Source organism: Argentina silus, assembly GCF_951799395.1.
Source record: "Argentina silus genome assembly, chromosome: 10".
NCBI classification, from domain to species: domain Eukaryota; kingdom Metazoa; phylum Chordata; class Actinopteri; order Argentiniformes; family Argentinidae; genus Argentina; species Argentina silus.
In genome coordinates, this window is record NC_139664.1 from 12,305,867 (window position 1) to 12,325,313 (window position 19,447).

Sequence of the window (19,447 nt, forward strand, 5' to 3'; positions counted from 1 at the left end):
CGCCAACGTGAACACATTGCGGAAGTCAAACTACACTCCAACACTCCCCAAATGGGCTCTGGTAAATAAACCTAATTATTCTTTTACAGCATTTATGAAATTAATATCATATGGGAGTCAACGCTAGATTGCCGTTCTCTTTCTGGCTACCTGCATACTGTACAACCTCCCCAACAGAGAACGTATTGATATTACCCCTGGGGGTATTTAATCTGTTCCTACTTGTTCTGATTTCACTATTGCCAATGTAATGTTGTTATTTTATGGTAAGAAAAGATTAATCAAATGCAAAGCTTTCTACATGTGAACTTGCTATCCCATAATGTTGAGAAATGTCATGCATTTTAGATGACATTTTAAATCTTGTAAGTCAATTATCCCTATGCACACAGCACATACATTTGTGGGTGTGATTACTGCTGCGGACTGAAGTCTGCTGCGCCTGCCTGTCAGTGACGTGGAGAGAGAAGTCTAGCAACTACCGTATTCTACTCCTAATCAAGAGTCGAAACATTTGTTGTCACTCGGTACCAGTGTTAGGCTACCCCTGAGAGATCGAAACCTATCCTGCCACAGAGGTAGAAGTGGTGAGTAGAGCCTCTAAAATGTTTTTTTACAGTAAGGCAGTCAGGAGTTAACTTGTATGTTGCCACGAAAAGTGCGTAACACAGGACCGGCCCTCTGACAGCTTCAGCTGTCACTATCAGACAGTAGGGTGGGCCTACACTGTAAGCCTCGAGCAAACAGCTGATCAGATTTCTTTTTTTATCACACACTAGCAATCTGTAGGGCCAAGACATTAGTTGCTTGTAAGCGTGTACTTTTGGCCACAACTTCTTACTCTACTGTCACTTATTTAATGTGCTATTTTCAAATCTAACCCAGTAAGGGCAGTCTATACACTATGCACTTTTATTTTCCCAATTGGATATTAACATTTAAAACTGTGTATTCACTTGATAAAGGTACATGAATATGGACAGTTTCTAAAAATCTTATTAAAGAAAGTTATTATAAATGTTACAGTACTCTCAATCTATTTGCATATGGTTCTAAATAGTTTGATTATCTAGAGCAAAATTTGAATGTGCAGCAAATTATGTTTTATGGAGTAAAATAGATCCATAACTGCTAGGCATACAGTAGAAATAAAACCCTGACTTGTCTCATAGTTGTGTCCTGACTCCTGGGATCCTAAACTTTAAAACTGACCAACAAATATGATCCTTGCCTCTCTTTTACTGTTGCTTGGTCTCTGTAGGAGGAGTAATGTTTAATTCATTGGGACCATATCTCTTCCCTCTCTAAGCAGCACAGGGAGAGGGGAAAATGCAAAAAGGGTTGTCAGTCTCTGACAGTGATGGCTCAACATTTGCCCCTCTGGTGGTCATCGAGTTGGTTCAGGACACCAAAGAGGAAGCCATCACATGGTTACTAAGCAGGATAAAAGACAAGCAGCAAAATGGAGGTACAGTAGAGTATACAGTAGCTTCCTAGTGTTGGAAACAGAGGCGTGCAGCCACTAACCTAAATACATGATTGTCCACTGGTGATTGTGTTGTTTTGTTTTTCTGTATACAGTATGCTGATGTACTCCTATCTGACTTCGACCTGTTGCCTTTGTTTTGGAAGGGGCTGAGTTGTTGGTGGACCAGCCCGCTCCGGGTGGTCAGGGCTATGAGAAGGAGAACCCTAATGTGCTCATCGTAGGAGCCTCTTGGGAGAGGCTACTAAACGGAGCTGAGGATGTGGGCCTGTTCAAGGAGTTCAATGATGGGTCAATGCGAGGTTTCACATGTGCCAACAAGCACAACTTCAAAGACTTCAAGGGTAATATACAAGTTTACAGTAGTACAGTACGTATGAATGTAGGCACACTTTGTTCTAGCCTTCAGTTGACCTGTTTATAACGTGTATATATATATATATATGTATTTGAAATATCTTTGATAATGTAAAAATATCCTAGTGTACAGACTGTCCTTTTGTTATTTCTGGGTTGTAACACTGTCCTCTGACTATCATCTGTGTGCTCCTTGGCTGTCCATGCATACGTAGGTGAAGGAGATGGCTTTCTTAGCACGGCAGAGTGTCAATACATCATAAAACATGAGCTTGACACACTGAGAGCCAAAGATGAGAGCCATGTGCCCGGATATCCTAAAATGAAACTCTATCCAGGAAAGTCGATCAGTAAGTACCCCATGGACCTCATGATCTCAGCTACTCTGCAGTACAGGGTACACAGCCACTATCTCATTTAAACATGCACAGTCATACTGGACTGTATGTCTGTATATGCATTCACACTGTCTCCTCATCAGTGTGTGCAATAAGAGCAATAAATATGCAAATGTGGGGGATTATTCAAATATGAGATAAGGACTCAATGCACTTTCTGAGCTGATAGGATGCTATACAATATCTTTATTAGCTTGTCAAATTGTATAGGATTGTACTGTATGAAATGGTTTAGCAATAATGTATTCAGTAAATAGCAGATTAAGTGATAATGTTTTCCATTGCAATGCATTTAAACAATACAATGCCACATTATATATCAGAGGGTCCTGACCATTGTCTGTAAGTTATTGTTTTAGAAAATGAAGCTTTTTGTATTGTTAGAGGAAAGTTGACTGTTAAAACTCAATGGAAAAACAACACTGCTGTTTTCGTTGCTCTCAAGTAACCAATGTTCTCAGACAGTTTTAGCACCACAACAACTTAACAAGCGTAATTACTCCTCACCAAAAGCAGAAAACCTATAAATTAGAGACTAGCTTATTTTGCTTTATCTTTATCAAATAGAGACATTATCGTATTATAGATATGGTGAGGAGACTGAAAAAATGTGAATTGTTTATTTTCATTCCATCTCAGTACGCAGAATGCAATCCAAGAGGATTCTTGTCCAAGTTTTCCCTCTCCATGAAAAGGAGGAACTCAAGAGGCTTTCCTTTTCTTGGTATAAAAAGGTCAAGCTGTCCTTCCAGCCTCTTGGTAAGCTGCATTAACTATACTTTGAAATGTCTTCCCTAACATCATATATAAGAAGAAGAACCATTCAAAGCACCCTTGAGACACCATTTAATCTTCCTTGTGATTTCCCTCACATTCTGTGTGGTCTAGATGACATCAGGCACTACTTTGGCGAGGGTCTGGCGCTCTACTTTGGCTTCCTGGAGTATTTCACCTTTGCCCTGATACCCATGGCCCTCATAGGGATCCCATACTACCTGTTTGACTGGGAGGACTATGACAAGTATACAGTGTTTGCTGGGTTCAACCTTGTGTGGTGCACAGTGATCCTGGAGGTGTGGAAGCGCTGTAGCGCCTCGCTGGCCTACGGCTGGGGCACGCTGAGCAGGAAGAAGGCCTTCGAGGAGCCGCGGTCAGGCTTCCACGGCAAGCTGGGGTTCAACCCTGTCACAGGCAGAGAGGAGCCCCTCTATCCCAACACTAAGCGGCAGCTCCGGATCTATCTAGTATCTGTACCCTTCGTGCTGCTGTGCCTGTACCTGTCCCTGTATGTAATGATGATCTACTTTGCCTTTGAGGGCTCTATGCTGATTGCCCATGATCAAGAACCCACCTTCTGGACGGGATTGCTGGTGTTCGTCCCCAGTATTATCTACGCTGTGGTCATAGAGATCATGAACCTGTTGTACCGTTACGCTGCAGAGTTCCTCACAGAGTGGGGTGAGTGCTGTTCACTGCAGTAGAGTGGTGGGTGTGTGCGGACGGACGACTGGAGTTTGTCTTGCTGACTGGATTGATTGTTGTTGATTCGATTTATGAGTGCTATCAGGCCCTTATATACTGCATTGAGACAAGCAAGTGAAACATTTCTTTTTGCTTTAGAAAATCACAGACTTGAATCAACATATCAAAATCACCTGGTCCTTAAAGTATTGGTGGTAAGTCTGAAATAAAGTTGGTTAATGTTTCTATTGTAAATTCATGCCATGTTAAATGCAGCAGTCCTTCTGGGAATTATTTTCTGTCTCTTCTTTCCCTAGTTCAACTTCTTCAACTGTTTCGCCTCTCTGTTCTACATTGCCTTTGTGATGCAAGACATGGCTCTTCTCAGACAGGTGGGTCACCAGCCTTTGTGCTGCTGGAGCAGGTGATTCATAATTCCAGACAGGGACAGCTGAAGGCACTTGTACCCGTAATATCACCAATGCTTTTATTTTTATATTTCAGAGTCTGGCCACCCTGTTGATAACCTCCCAGATCCTGAACCAAATCATGGAGGCTTTCCTGCCCTACTGGCTTCAGAGGAGACGCAACAAGAAGATGCATAAGAGGTTGAGCAAGACCATAGGGGACAAGGAGCTTCCTCTCACAGAGCAGGTCAAGCTGGAGGCTGACATGAGTACCTATCTGGTGAGTTGAAAGGCTTGGTACTCACAATGGAGAACTTTGACCATAAAACGGTCTAAGCTGTTTTCAAAGGTGGTTTATTCAACCAGCAGAATAAGGGCTTTTAGAATTCATCCATTCAAAAGCAATGTAAAGCTAGCATGATCTGAATATATTAAGGCTGTCAGTCGATCAAAAAAATGTGTTGGTTAATTTTTTTCTCATTAGTTGATTCAGTAAATTTGGCTCTTATTTCCGTGCATTTAGCGAATTCAACATCATGTATGTAACAGTAGCCTACAACAGGAATGCATATGATAACAGAGATTCAATCGACTACATTCCTCATAATTTATCACCACTGTCTTGTTTTATTACCATAGCAGCACCTAGGGATGAGCAAATATATAATATATCTTTATATCTACAGTGCCTTCAGAAAGTATTCAGACTTTCACTTTTTTTATCCCCTTCACTTTTTCCACATTTTGTTGTGTTATAGACTCAATTTAAACACGCAATACCCCATAATGACAAAGCGAAAAACACGTTTTTAGAAATGTTAGCATATTTATTAAAATTTAAATACAGAAATATCTCATGAGTATTCAGACCCTTTGCTATGACACACTTAAAATTAGCTCAATGTTAAAATGTCTTCAACAAGTTGAATTGAGTCCATTTGAGTGCAAGGATAATATTTCATGTGATTTCAGAATGAATATGTTTTGTTTTTATAGTCTCTGGTACCATAGGAATCAATTACACACTGTGTAGATTAGGATGCCACTACCAACTCAGCAGTGTGTCATAGCAAAGGGTCTGAATACTTATGAGGTATTTCTGTATTTCAATTTTAATAAATTTACAGAAATTTCAAAAAACGTGTTTTCGCTTTGTCATTCTGGGGTATCTGTGGATTGATGGCAAATTCTTTTTAATTTAATCGATTTTAAATTGAGTCTATAACACAACAAAATGGAAAATGGAAAAAGTGAAGGGGTCTGAATACTTTCCGAAGGCACTGTATATCACCCCTTCAGGGTGGTTATTGTTTACAAAGCCATATACAGGGTGTCTAGTGCCTGCAGAGTGATGGTGTTCTATCGTCCATGTGTCTCCTAGGGAACGTTTGATGACTACCTGGAGCTGTTCCTGCTGTTTGGCTATGTCAGCCTGTTCTCCTGTGTCTACCCCCTGGCGGCCATGCTGGTTGTGGTCAACAACGTCACAGAGGTCTACTCTGACGCCTATAAGATGTGTCACGTGTTCAAACGGCCGTTCTTAGACCCTGCAGCCAATATAGGAGTCTGGCAGGTAAGCCAGGAATCCAGCTCTCTATTCTCTTAGCCATTTAGATTTGTGGAGATCATCTTAGTTCAGAGATCAATTGTGTCAAATAACTCTATAATTCACGACAATTCAGTTTATTTAATTTCAGCAAAAACAAAAGTTAAATAAACTAAAGCAATACGTTTTCGAACAAATTGACCATAAATGGGAAATTTCCACATGCAACATTTTTTTTTTTCAGCTTGCTTTTGAGACCATGAGTGTCATTGCTGTAGTGACCAACTGTGCCTTGATTGGCATGTCTCCTCAAGTGAAGGCGTATGTCCCGGAGTCTGAGGCACAGCTCATCCTGTGGGTGGTGGCTATTGAGGTAAGACCTGCCCTTACACTTAGGTACACCTGTTCAACTGCTCGGTAATGTAAATATCAAATCAGCCAATCACATGGCAGCAACTCAATGCATTTAGGCATGTAGACATGGTCAAGATGACCTGCTGAACCGAGCATCTGAAACCGAGCATCAGAATGGAGAAGAAAGGTGATTTAAGTTACTTTGAACGTGGCATGGTTGTTGGTGCCAGACAGGCTGGTCTGAGTATTTCAGAAACTGCTGATCTACTGGGATTTTCACAAACAACCATCTCTAGGGTTTACAGAGAAGAGAAGAGAAAATATTCAGTGAGCGGCAGTTCTCTGGGCGAAAATGCCTTGTTGATGCCAGAAGTCAGAGGAGAATGGCCAGACTGGTTCGAGATGATAGAAAGGCAACAGTAACTCAAATAACCACTCGTTACAACCAAGGTATGCAGAAGACCATCTCTGAATGCACAACACATCGAACCTTGAAGCAGATGAGCTACAAAATGGGGTCCAACCCAGTACTAGCAAGGTGTACCTAATAAAGTGGCCGGGTATTGAGGTTACCTGGTCTTCTCTGTCCTCACTTTTAAGTGGAAGTTAACCAGGCTGCTCAGCAGATGGCGCCAGAGAGTCATAGTGAGATCTCTGTAGACATGCTAAGAGTGTGTGATGCCAGTGTTAATGCTCTGGCTGTAAGTCTTGTCTCCTCCACTGTGTCGTTTTGTGCAGCAGCAGCAGCAGCAGCAGCAGAGGCAGTGGAGAGAACAGAGGGGAAGGCCTCAGTTAGGGGAGATCTGTGTGGATAAACCAGTGTTCCACCCCAGAACAACTCCTGTCCCTGTCTGTTAGCATCAGCATTGAGAGCCCATCTCACAATGGTCTCAGCGTGCGCCTTTTGTCTCGCCTCGAGAAAAATTCTCTAAATAACAATGAGGAAAAAAAAAAGGGGGGGGGATTAAAGCAAGAGGAGAGGTGGTGTATTCATTATAATATGTCTTTGAGACACCTTTTATTTTTCTGCTGTGGTAACAGGGTCCTTAGAGGACGTTATATTGTGCATCTCTAGTTCTCCACTTGCATTGATACCATATAGCTTTTACTGAGTTGAAACTAGGTCATATTTATTTGGTGCATGTTTGACTGAATATCATTTTTGCATACAGACAGACGACAGAGCTTGTTCTCCCAAATACTCTTTATGTATGAAAACCCTACAGTAGGCAGTTGGCACAGGTTATTGATGTGGATTAAGCAGCCTACATTGCACTGTGCAACATCAGGGATTTGACCTCATCACCTCGTGAGAATCAGTTGCAGCTCCAACACTTCGCTGGTTAGGTGTTGTAATTCCTTGCCCTCTCATTTGAGTGGGTCAACGGTAGAATAGCTGCACTGGCGAGCAGAGAACAGCACTGATCAGGGCTTCCTCTCTCTCTCTCTGTCTGTCTGCCTGCCCACCTCACAGCATATAACAGGTTACCACACACTACCCCAGTCATGGGTATTACCACTCTGGAGTGTGTGTGTGTGTGTGTGTGTGTGTGTGTGTGTGTGTTGTGTGTGTGTGTGTGTGTGTGTTGTGTGTGTGTGTGTGTTGTGTGTTGTGTGTGTGTGTGTGTGTGTGTGGTGTGTGTGTGTGTGTGTGTGTGTGTGTGTGTGTGTGTGTGTGTGTGTAAAAAAGATAGCAAGGGAAGGAGATAAGAGGGATGTAGACGAGAGAGATAAAGGGATAAAGAAAGAGAAACAGAGAAAAAAAGAGGGGAAAAGGCAGCAGGGAAGGGTAGGAGATGAACCTAGCTCACTAGCTGATTGTATACCCAAGCACGTTTCACACTGCTGCCATCCAGCACATTTCCTGTAGTGCTATCGGTGTCTGCCAGATCAGTCCAAGACCGAAAGGCGAGAGTGAGAACCAGGGTGCTGCTCAGCATGCAGGAGCCTCAACACACACTGATGCTTTGGATGCATTGTTTATGCATACAATATCTACATGATCACCACAGAACATCTGGGATAAACGGTTGAGAAATATTCATAAAATGCTGATCCACATGATAAACTGTGACGAAGGCTGTGAATATATTTATTGGAAATCGGCATCATACGTCATTCATGTCACCCAGTATGTTACATGGGCTGTCATACCTCATAATAAACTGCTTCCTGGAGTTGAAACAGCTGGTGGCAGACACACTGTACGGAACACAGCCAGCTAAAGAAAGCAGACAGGATGTGGCCATTAGACCCATTCAGTGGAGCTCAAGAATACAGAGAGGAAGAGGAGAGGAGCCCTTGGCTTCAAAACAACACCTTATTTTTCCTCAGAGGACCAGACATCCGTGGCTGTTATGATATTAATATTATAACTCCTGTCTCTGATGTTAGGATGGCCCTGGCAGAATGGGGCCAGGGACCACAAGTCTGTGAAACAGTGTGGCCCCACCATTATACTGTGGGACCATCATACTGTTGATAATACAGCCCACATCCAGTTTATTTTGTGCTACTTTACTACTAACTTGACAGTAGAGCTGGTTTTGGTTTCATGGTGTTGATATTGCCTTTGTGGCCAATATAAATGGCCTCCCACTTAAATGCCTCATACTGTTTGTTGTTATTATCTTACAGAACTTTGTGTATATACTGTAGCCATGGGCTGCTTGTATCATCATCGAAAATCTGGACGAGTTCCCTCTTGCTCACTGTCTCTCATGCTGGCTGTTATTTCTCTGGGGCTGAGACACAGCTCATTGTTCAGCCCATGATACCTTGGTAATTACTGGACATGGCATGGCATGCTTCACAGAGCAGTAACCAGGCAACAAGGTAGCCACAGAGACAGAACAGAGAAGTTGTGGGATCAGGAGTAATTGAAACACTTGATCAGTCAGTCACTCTAACCCCAGCCTCTTGAAGCACCGATCCCAGTCAAAGTGCCCACCAGATATGAGACTGCACTCATCGACAATGATACAACTCAAATCATTGAAGTGGAATGATGATATACTCTTTTATGCAAAAAGGAGAAGTCATGCTTGGGCCTGCATGGGTTTGATTAATTTCTGTTTTTTTTCTATTCTATTCACACACTCACTGAGAACTTCATAGGAATAAGAAACTTTCAGAGGTTTAATGCAAAGTGGAAAAGCTCAGACTTCCATGTCAACAGTCTTTGTTTTGTCACTTTCTCCAAGGTTATTTTCAGTCGCAAATCAGACAGCCATCCCATTGAGGTGGTTTTCAGATAATCAGATTAGAATCCAGCAGACCTTTCCTTGCCCGAGGCAGAGACAGTGTTGGCACTTTGTGTACCAGCCTAATTCCTTCACCATACTTCTTTTAGTGGAAGATCATGGTACAAGCATTCAGTCTCAGGATTTTTACGTCGCTGCTTGAATGAAGCCTTTTCATATAGGCTACTATATGTATCTGTCTTGAACTCTGCCTTGAACTGTTACAAAGGACAGACTGTCACCCTAGCTCTCCTTGTCTGTTGACTACACGCTCAGTTCTTGTTGAGGTGATGATGATGATGATAGATACACCAGAGATAAAGTGACAGCTTTCAGACACAGTTTGTCCTGTCGTTCAGACGACATGCTAATAACCTGGAGGATGCATGAAGGATGCTAGGAAGAGGACGCCACTCAGTCAGTGAGTCAGCCCTATTTTATCTGGTTGATTTATTCAGAGCACAGATTGACACAAAGGAGACTAGAAGGGGGAGATGTGATTTATGGTTTATATGATATGAATACAAAGTTGTACTGCTGCAGAGGTGATGGGGAGTAGAGCCATTGTGTGTGATGATGGCCACCGTATGTGACACACCACTGCTGTACTCTATGACCGTGGGAATAAATTAAGGATTTCTGAGTTTTCTAAAGCAGTCGATGCATTTTTTTGTTCTCTATATTTTTCAGCCTTCTCTGTTAAGAGGGTTACTATTCACTGTTGTGTTCCATTACCAGGAAGTTATTACTACTACAACAGAGTCTTATGTTTTCAAATGTACTGTATGGGGAGGACAGAGCAGGCTCTGAATGCTTCCGTCTCATGGCCATCTCCATGGGTCTGTGTTATTTAAAAGCCAGCTCTTCTATTGATGTGACGATAACACTGCCTGATAGAATACAGCTGGCATTATTTGTTTTGCTCATAACAACTCTCTGTCTCCCGGTTCCTGTTTGGCCCTAGGGAAATCAGCCATTGTCCTTCTAAACCACTATGATGTAGTCTGTGTTGTAAACTCCAGAACCTTTTTTATTTTATTTTTTATTTTTTTATATTTATTTATTTATTTTCTTACAGAACAAATGAATGTCTGCTTGCCTTGCCATGGTTTCAGTCCTGCTTTTATTTATCTTTCCTATCCTGTGCTAGCTTCATCTATGCATTGGCTCAGGCACAATAGACAGCCCACTGTGTTTTATTACAGTGTATAACTTTATGAAGCCAAGCACCCCTGCTGACTGGCAGCCCGATGCCAAGCCTTTGTAGTCCTGTTCGCTAGTCTACTACTGTACTACGGCTCCAGTCTGGTGCCACTGAAGCTACCGTGCTGAATCTGTCCTGGGGGCTCCTCTCTCCCTCAGCTTGTCATAAACACCCCATTTCTCTCCCCAAATGTGAATCTCACAACCCATCACAGGTGTCAATTAGTCTCACACTTCTCGGTGCAGCCAAGCTAGCTTATTTATCTGATCCTTTGATGAATGAGTCTTGAGAAACAATACAGTACATGGGACTAGGGAGCTGCCTAAAGAGATCGATACATTTCATTCTCATTTTCGAGATGTGCTGCCTCCTGAATTAAAGGCTAAACTCTCATGATAATCTCTCTATATTGTACTTTCTAATAAGGGGTACGGCTGGTGCTTATCTGTTGCCAGCCTTGTTACAGTATGAGGTTATATGTGTCCTTCTCACTCTACTATTAGCTGTTTATAGATAGCCATGTGTCATTAACTTGTGAATTTATTAATGGCACACCACAAATGGATGGGTTTCAGGCTAAAGTTTGAATTAGAAATTCAGTTCATGCAGCTTTACAGATGAAATGATAGAAAATACTCCCGATCAATTGGAATCTAGGTGGATTGAAATGCTAATTTGCAATTAACAATGTAGTGCAGTTATGGCGACTGCTACAGTACATGGGGTGAATACTGAGCAAGAATGACTGGCACAAATGTTGTCAGGTCTTCATGCTTGAACACTGTACCTTTTGAAATATCACACCATAAAACTGAATGTGAGTTTGATGTTCTGAGTTTGGCCTTGAGTTGAAAAAGGGAATGATGTACCCTTTTGAACAATAAAAAAACATTTCATTCAGTGTATTTCTCGTGCCAACCTTGTGTCTCCTCAATGCAGAGAAATAAAAATATTTTTCAGATAGCATTAGCAATCAGCTAAAAGGCGTTTTTTATTGTTGCTTTTCAATCAATGTGACAACCTCAGTGCTGAAGCCAGGACTCTCTCTCGTTTTAACACTCTGTACTTTCTAATGCCTAGGTCACATTTACCAGTTAATGCTGACTGAAGACTGCTCTTAGTCTGGTGTCTCCATAGCCAGATCTCCCTTAACCTCTATTCAAATCTATGCCTGTGGGCGTGTTGCAGTTGTTATTGTCAGAAACCACAGAGTTGGTTAAGTACTCACGTACTGTAGCACAGTCTCAGAGGCTGGCTATCCAAAGTGCTCCGTCTAGCCCAGAGAGGTTGGGGTGAACCAGTTTCTGGTGATGACAAAATGCTAAGCTCCATTAGCAATGCACAACTGGCACAGCTGGCACACCTGGCTACCACTATTGGGTTTAAGTATTACTCCGTCTCCTGTTTTTACTGCCACTTTAAAGAGAGAAAGGGCCACGCACCACTCAATCCTTTGAAGCCTTTGTCAACTAGCCGAAAGCATCTACAGTGACTGAGGTATATATATCATAGGAAAAATACTATTCCAAAGCCTGTAATCTATGTCTTTTGATCTACCTTCAGTCAACAGCATTTGTCATGCCTAACATGTATGAAGCCTTTTACTCGGATGAAAGGAGTGTCTAAATCAAATGTATATTGGCAGTAGTGGCACATACTGATGAAGTGCGGTGCAGTGACTCCTGGCATTCCTCCAGCTACAGACCTCTGCAGTACATTTGCTTTAATTCAAGCTGATAATGTTTGTTTTGGGAAATATTAGACAGTTAAATGTGGATTTTTGGTGCGGTCTCCTCTGTGTGTGTGAGTGTGTTCAACATGGAACTCTTAGTGTGGGTATTTGTGGGTGCCAGTCTGAGAGTGTGTTGTTGCTACCTCTCCCTTAACTCTCCTCACCTCACCTCACCTCACCTGGGGGCTGTGGAGATAGCAGGTGTACTCCGAGCCACCCCAGCCCACAGCCTTCTGCTCCCCTGTCTCTCCCAATCACCATGACACAGGGTGGAGGAAGTACTCTGTGTTGTAGCACAGCTCTCTCTCTGAACTATTCATACTCAGAAGAACTGATATTTAGATTTCATGTGAAAATGTGGTTGTGTTTGATATTCAGCTGTTTCTTACTAGCATGGTTCTGGGAAGGGTTCTTCTGGCTAATGTCATGGTGGTAGCTGTTTGTTTTTGTTTGTGTTAATTACATTGCCTCTGTTCATTCGGTTCAACGGACAGGCAAGCAGATTGTAGGAGAAGCTATCTTTATATTTTTGTGTGTTTCTCAGTTCAACCATGCTTAAGGTGTGGCTGATGGTGACATGGCTCTTGTACAATTCACATTTTATGGTTTTATATCAAACCTTCTCAGATAACAAGAGGGTGAGTGTAATTAGGCCTACCTTTACCTTATACTGCAGAATTGACTCCAATATCATCACAGGGTTCATTTGTGTTATGAGAGATGTTGTATAGAAACCCAGTGCACTATGGTAGTCTTACACTTCCTATTAACTCCCTGTTGTAGCACCTGCTCCTGGCCTTCAAGTTCATCCTGATGTTTGTGATCCCAGACGTTCCCAAACACATCCAGAACAAGCTGTCCAAGCTGGAGTTTGAATCGTTAGAAGCTCTGAAGAAAAGGGTAAGTCTGAGATGTTATTAATTCCCTCCAGTGTGTCTGTGACTGCATGTGTATTGAATAACAGGTGCTTGCCATAGACATAGAGAACAGGCCTACTCTTGAGGCTGGGAAGCTTAATTGAAGACACCACAAGCGATAGACTTCATGGAAAGCCACATACTTATAGCTGGGTAACCTTGGTTTAAATTGCATTAGCTGCACTGCTGATTTGGTTCACACAGTCTATGAAACAGTCATCAGGATTACCATCCAGGCATGATCGACTAATGATCCATGGAGAAGTTTGTTCACGGTGCTGGTTCTGGTGCTTGTTTAGCTAACAGAGGCTGAGTGTGTGCGTGTGTGTGCGTGTGTGCGTGCATGCGTGCGGCCGAGTGTGTGTGCCTTTGCATATTGTATTGTGTTAATGAGGCTCTGCTATTTTGGCAGATGTGTATCACCTTGCATGCAGCTCAGAAGTAGGTCACACACACACACACACACACACACACACACACACACACACATACACACACACACACGGTGTGCTCTGGGATATAGCCTGAAAACATACTGTATATGCACAAAAGGCTTTTTCAAAGGTTGAAGAAGAAGGATGCAAACACATGTCTCTATAATGGCTTCATGTTCTGTATTCAGGCCCTCAATCTATTTCCCAGACCACTCTGGTAAGATAAATGATGGGTCTTACGTTAATAGTATTGATATGACTGTGTTGAGCATTAGCTTGCTTGGCTCTGTAGCCATTTACTAGATTGAGGCTGACGGCTGAGTGCTTGTGTAATTAGCGTGGCTATCATTTCTCTCAGCAGAAGGGCGGGGTCATGAAATACTTCACATTGATTGGTATTTCAGTTGCTTTTTTGTCCAGCGATTGTTCAACTCTCTTGATTTCTTGGTTTGTGCAGAGCCAGGCCCATGGTCGGTAAGTTGCTTTGGCTCTGACCTCTTTTTCAGTTTGTGAGTTTGGCTGGTATGTTTTGCAAGCGTCACATATAATACCTAATGATGCCATGTGTTTTTCTTCAGAATATAGATTATCTTGTTAATGTTGTCTTACCTAATGTAATCCCCAAATAATGCTTGGTTTGTTGAGCACTTTGCTAATGCCTTGTGAAACTGTGTCATAGGTTTTGCCATTTGTCTATTTACCTCTCAATACCACACACAGTTACCCGGACTTGTTTGCTAAATGAATCTTGCTCTAATCATCTCCATCATCTTAACCCATTTAAAACCATCTTGTGGCCATCTTGGTGAATAAAAATAACGATAAGCTGACATGACCTTTGCTTCATCAGGTTAAATATCATTGAGAAATTAATCCCCCTCCACCTTGGCTCTTTCTCAATATTACTAATGGTCTCACCCAGAAGAGTGACAGGAGTTGAAAGACCGTTCAGTCAACCCAGAGGTGCTGTGTCAAACAGGCACCTCATGATGCAAGGGGAGCCGGTAAAGAGAGCTTCTTTTTTCCACTGGAGTCTGGGGTCAGGTGTGAGGGGGGGCCATCTTGCTATGCCACTCAAGCCAGCCCTGCATCTGGCCAAATCAATCCAGCCAGCGTTTTTCCACCGGTTCAGCAGCCAGAGGGGAGCAGGAGCAGCCAGGAGCCATGGCCCATGGCAGGGAAAAGTCCCTTTGGCACGCAGGGAATGTGCAGCTGAATAGAGCAGGTGCTTGGTCATTGGAAATCCCCTATCAACAGTGCTCTCTGGCTGGCCACCAGACTGCCCCCTCTCCCAGAGGTGACACACACTCTCCAGAATGGCCTGCCCTGTAGATCTACATAATGTACTTATTAAACCAGAGACCCCTCTGTCCAGGCCAGAAGATCTCACTAGTGTACAGTATGTGCATGGTGTCCATGGTGCGAGGTAGAAGAACATGCGTTGAACAACTGTGTACAAAGTGATATCCTATCTCACTGTTGCATTTGAACCGTTAGTTTTCTTTGTAAAGAGGTAATTTGACAGCTGCTCTGAAGGCTCAAGGTTCTCATTAGAAAACAGCATAGATCCATTTTGTTTTGAGATTCTATTTGCAGAGTGTCCTCTCAGCTCACAGCTGTGTTTGAGGAGCCTGGCCTTATTTAGCCTGGGACAACAAGAGCCTGCCACTACAAAGAGCATCAGGGCTTGACAGCAAACAGGCTTGTTTGACATGTTCCCTTCCAGATACTGTAGCACAGGGAAGGTGTGATATCTCAGATACAGAACCCAAGCTTTGCTGAGCTTGGTTTCCAGACTGATAAGTCCCTTATCCTACCGTCTTCAATCACCATAGAAAATTGATGTGGCACAGGTCTCTATCTGATCTCCAACTGCGGACTGCATCTGGTTTTATGTGTGACAGCAGATTACGCAGATACAATGTCCAGAGACCCCTTTAGGGTCAGGGTTATTTCCCTAGTACTGACTCAATGAATCAGTTGCAAACCTAAAAGTAGACATACTGATCTTTTTAGAGAACATTGGCGAATTGGAAGCCGTTCCACCAGATGTCAACATGAACATCAACAACTTGCATAATAGAGGGATGTCTGTGAGTGTGTGTCTTTAAGTGCGCCTGCACTTAAAGACGTGGCGCGTCTTGTCACAGGAGGGTGACGGGTGAGTCGTCTGAGTCGTCTTCCACAATGCCCTGAGTGACTGCTGTGTCCTCCTCTTACCCCAGAGACAGCTCAGGTCCGCACTGAGACATACTCCAGCCCAGAAGAGACCATTGAAAATGTGATGAGTGATATTAGTTTGTCGAAGAATTGCCCTTCTATGTCCTTTTAGAAGGAGTATAGTATAGTAGTATGTGTCAGCTTATCATACGTGGCCCCTGCCAGTGTTGAGGTTAAGTGTTGAAGGAAAACACATTGTCAAGTTTTGTGTGAGGGTGAGTTTGAAGGGTGATCTTGTTCCCTGCAGCTCAGTGGGCCATGTTGAAGAGCAGCGTCAGCAGGAGTCAGGACACAGACCTGACAGGGATAAATGGAGCCTCTCTGAGAGTCCAAGGAAGTTCAGGCCCAAAGCCCAGAGAAAGAGAGGATATGAAGGAAATGGGACATTGTTGTGAGGGGTAGTTAATATATATCTATGTATTGTACAGTGGCTGGTCGTGAGAGGTAGTGAACTTGGCTTGGATGAGTAGTGCTATACAGTATAGGCAACAACCTCAAAGTTGGATTACTCTGTGAGAGGTCTCTCTGCTGGTGATGACATAAGCTTTTAAAAGCCTCGGCTTCAGCCTCCTCTCACATGATCAATACTAACATGTCCAGGCAATTAGCTCAGAATGCATACTGTGCCTCCTGGAAAACCAGTGCATTTGTCCCAATTAAGCCCTCACTGCAGGGAGAGATGTTGTTGTTAGGGCTATGTGCTGTACAGTGTGTTAGAAATGTGTTACTGTGGCTGTCCATTGTCTCTCTGTCCTGCCCCCTGCTTCCCCCTCTCCTGTTCTCTTTCAGATAAGTAGTTGGCATCATTTATAACCATTGGTGTGAAAGCTCCCTCCAGAGATGTGTGTCTATTGCTCTTGGCAGGAAGTCAGCAATTGAACAGGTCTATCTGAACAAAAGGAGTTCAATTTTTCATGCACTTGTTATGAAGCGTATGAAGATCCTCGCTGGTAGTTTCAGTGTTTGTGTTTCTTTTTGTACTGTAGCTATAGAGATTGTAACAACACATGCAGATTATGCGGGCTGGACAACCTCTTCGAGTCAAAGCAAGAGCAAACAACATCCTGCCACCCTCTCCAGAAGAAATAGACAGCAGCTGTGTTCTATTCCAGTGATCTGGGTGTTGAGTAGGATAGGCCATTGTCAATTCCTGTGCGGAACCATATGCATTTAACCCTGGCCTCCCCCTGTGGAATCGGCTATGAATAAAAAGACTCCCATCAGCAAAACTCCCCCATTGATCTGTCTTTTGGATTGAAACGTTAATTGCACGTAACACATTTGAACCCAGCACATTGCTCTGATGTGCTGGAGGCTGTGGAATTAATTGATTAAATGTAACTCAGCCTAGATTAGAGTGTGGGGATGAAGGTCTGTGATGTAGAAAAGTCTTATATTTAAAAATAACTAAATCTGGTTGAAAATCTCCAGGTCTTGTTAAGGGTTCCAGATCCTCTGTAATTTTAAGATGTACTGTAATGCTGTTTTGAAGCTCTTGTTTCCACTCCTTGTGAGACTTAATGTCATTTCGATCGAGAGAGAGAGAGAGGGAAAGGGAGAGCTCTGAGTATTTTCTTTTTATCTAACAGTAATTTACTATACTTACACTTTTTGCAGTTCACTTCTGTTATTCCACAATGTTAGATTTCTTTCAGGAGCTTATTCACTTACAGATTCCATCATCAATCATTTTGTTCTCTCTCTGGTCAACTTCAACCTCCTCCAACACTAAGGGGAGATGTTATCAATTTGTATTACATTACCAGTAACTACAGGTACTGTATATTCTATGTGCCTTTCTCATAGGAGACATATAGGAGATATTCATCACATGTTGTTGTTTCTGTTTCAGAAAATGCTGGAGGCCACGGGTGTCCCTGAAGCTGATAAGTGAGGATGAGAGGCGAGGACGACCCCACCCCAGATTCTAAAAAAACAAGTATGCGATGGTTATAGGACTGTTTACACACCACCACCTCTGTTAGAATAATACTTATGTATGCGTATTATCAAACAAGTGTTTTTTTTTTTTTTGATAAACGGTTGTTAAACCTGGTTTTACATATAGCCTTGGTGAATAGGAATTACAGTTAATTGTTTTGCAGATTTTTGTGTGAGAGTGTACTTCACTGCCTGCAGAATACCTTATAGCATTATGTCATTAAGTTGAGAACATAATGAAGACAACAGAAGAATTCTGTGTGACATCCTCTCTAAAGCACTGCTGTAAATGCATAACTACAAACCAAATGTATGTTCAGATTAATTGGTGTATAGAATGTATGATGAAGCATTACTGTTGAGGGTATAGCACACTGATACTGTTGAATTGGTGTGAGTTACGGGACCTAGAGTAATGGTACCCACACAGTATTCCAACAACCGCAAGCTTAATGATACGTCAATAACTTTTCAAAAATACTGTCTGATTCTTCTACATAATATTTTCTTATTATCTGCAACTAAAGTCACTTTTGGGTGGGGTTACATTTCAGTATCGAAGATGGCTATCTGAATATGATTGCTTTTCAAATCGGAGACTTTAAGCACTGGTAAATGTCTCAGGATCTTGTCTGGAAGAATGATGCACTCCTCTAGCATTAAATAAATTGGTGAAACACTAGTATTTGCATGGTACGACCAGAGTATGACCTAATCCAGTGATATGAGTGATATGATATGATAACCAAACAATCCTCACCCTCTGCTACTAAAACAAAACAAACTTTGTTTTTTTTGTCAATCAAGAACTTGACTGGCACATACATTATGCTTGAGTGGAATTTATTTCAAAGTTATTCACCTATACTAAGACGTTGCACTCTTAAAACACCCCATAGTGGGAGCAGTGCCTTGATGAGATGCTATCAATAACTTTGTTTTATATCCTATTATCACTGGCGGACTGACCTCTGCCTGGGGTCTACCAAAACTCGTAAGGCCTATTATACACAATTGCTTGCAATATCACCAAGTGTATCCAAGTGGGTTAGAACAGCATTGTTGAAACCAAGAGGACACATCATCCCTTCCCTCAAATAAACCTTTACAAGGTGTTAAGCTGACTAATGTGTCACTGTCTTCTTGTGTCTTCTAGTCTTCAATGTTCTGACCTCTGTATTACCATGTTATCACTGTAACCTGCTCTCTGTCCTCTTTGTCATTTTTTGATCATTTATTTTACATGGGAGATGATGGAGAACTTCAGCTCTTAATACTATCGGTCCAGATACCCAAACACAGGCACTTCTCACCATATTGTGTGATTATGATATTCATGTTTTTTCTATACAGTAGGCACCTCATATGCTACATGAGTAATGTAAGAGCTACAAACTACTCTTATTACTGGTAATACTGATTGAGACACCTATTGGAAGTTGGTATTTTCTCCCTACACAGGTCAAGTAGGATATAAGATGTAGTCCTCCAGTGAGTTGGTACAGTGAAGCAGACAGGGTATGGATATGCATGCAAAGGCTCTATAACTGGCTGTGTCAGGTAGCTTGTAAATCATTGGAGAATACCTTTCAACAAGTGCCTTGGGCCTGCATGTTTAACCCCTCTCCCCACAGAACACAATGACATGCCAGGAAGCTCAAATAGGGCAGGCTGTCTGGTTCAGAGATTAGGCTGAAATGATGGTCTATATTTTTTGCAAAAGCAACTATAATCATTTTATAAAAAAT

The 19,447-nt window shown here is 42.3% G+C and overlaps 1 protein-coding gene across 2 annotated transcripts; it reads left to right on the top strand.

Annotated features, from left to right (window-relative positions):
- On the top strand, positions 1–18,823 carry ano10a (anoctamin 10a). Of its 2 annotated transcripts, none has more exons than XM_083679378.1 (14): positions 1–61; positions 393–587; positions 1,310–1,468; positions 1,633–1,830; positions 2,059–2,193; positions 2,881–3,000; positions 3,130–3,699; positions 3,862–3,917; positions 4,020–4,094; positions 4,207–4,389; positions 5,491–5,682; positions 5,900–6,028; positions 12,971–13,087; positions 17,611–18,823. In XM_083679378.1, exons 3-14 carry the CDS (start codon positions 1,330–1,332, stop codon positions 17,650–17,652), a joined length of 1,956 nt encoding a protein of 651 aa, XP_083535504.1. In that variant the 5' UTR covers positions 1–61; positions 393–587; positions 1,310–1,329; the 3' UTR covers positions 17,653–18,823. The 2 variants fall into 2 exon arrangements, with proteins under 2 accessions (XP_083535504.1, XP_083535505.1); XM_083679379.1 differs by having other exon boundaries at positions 1,313–1,468.
- Positions 18,824–19,447: the final 624 nt, after the last annotated feature.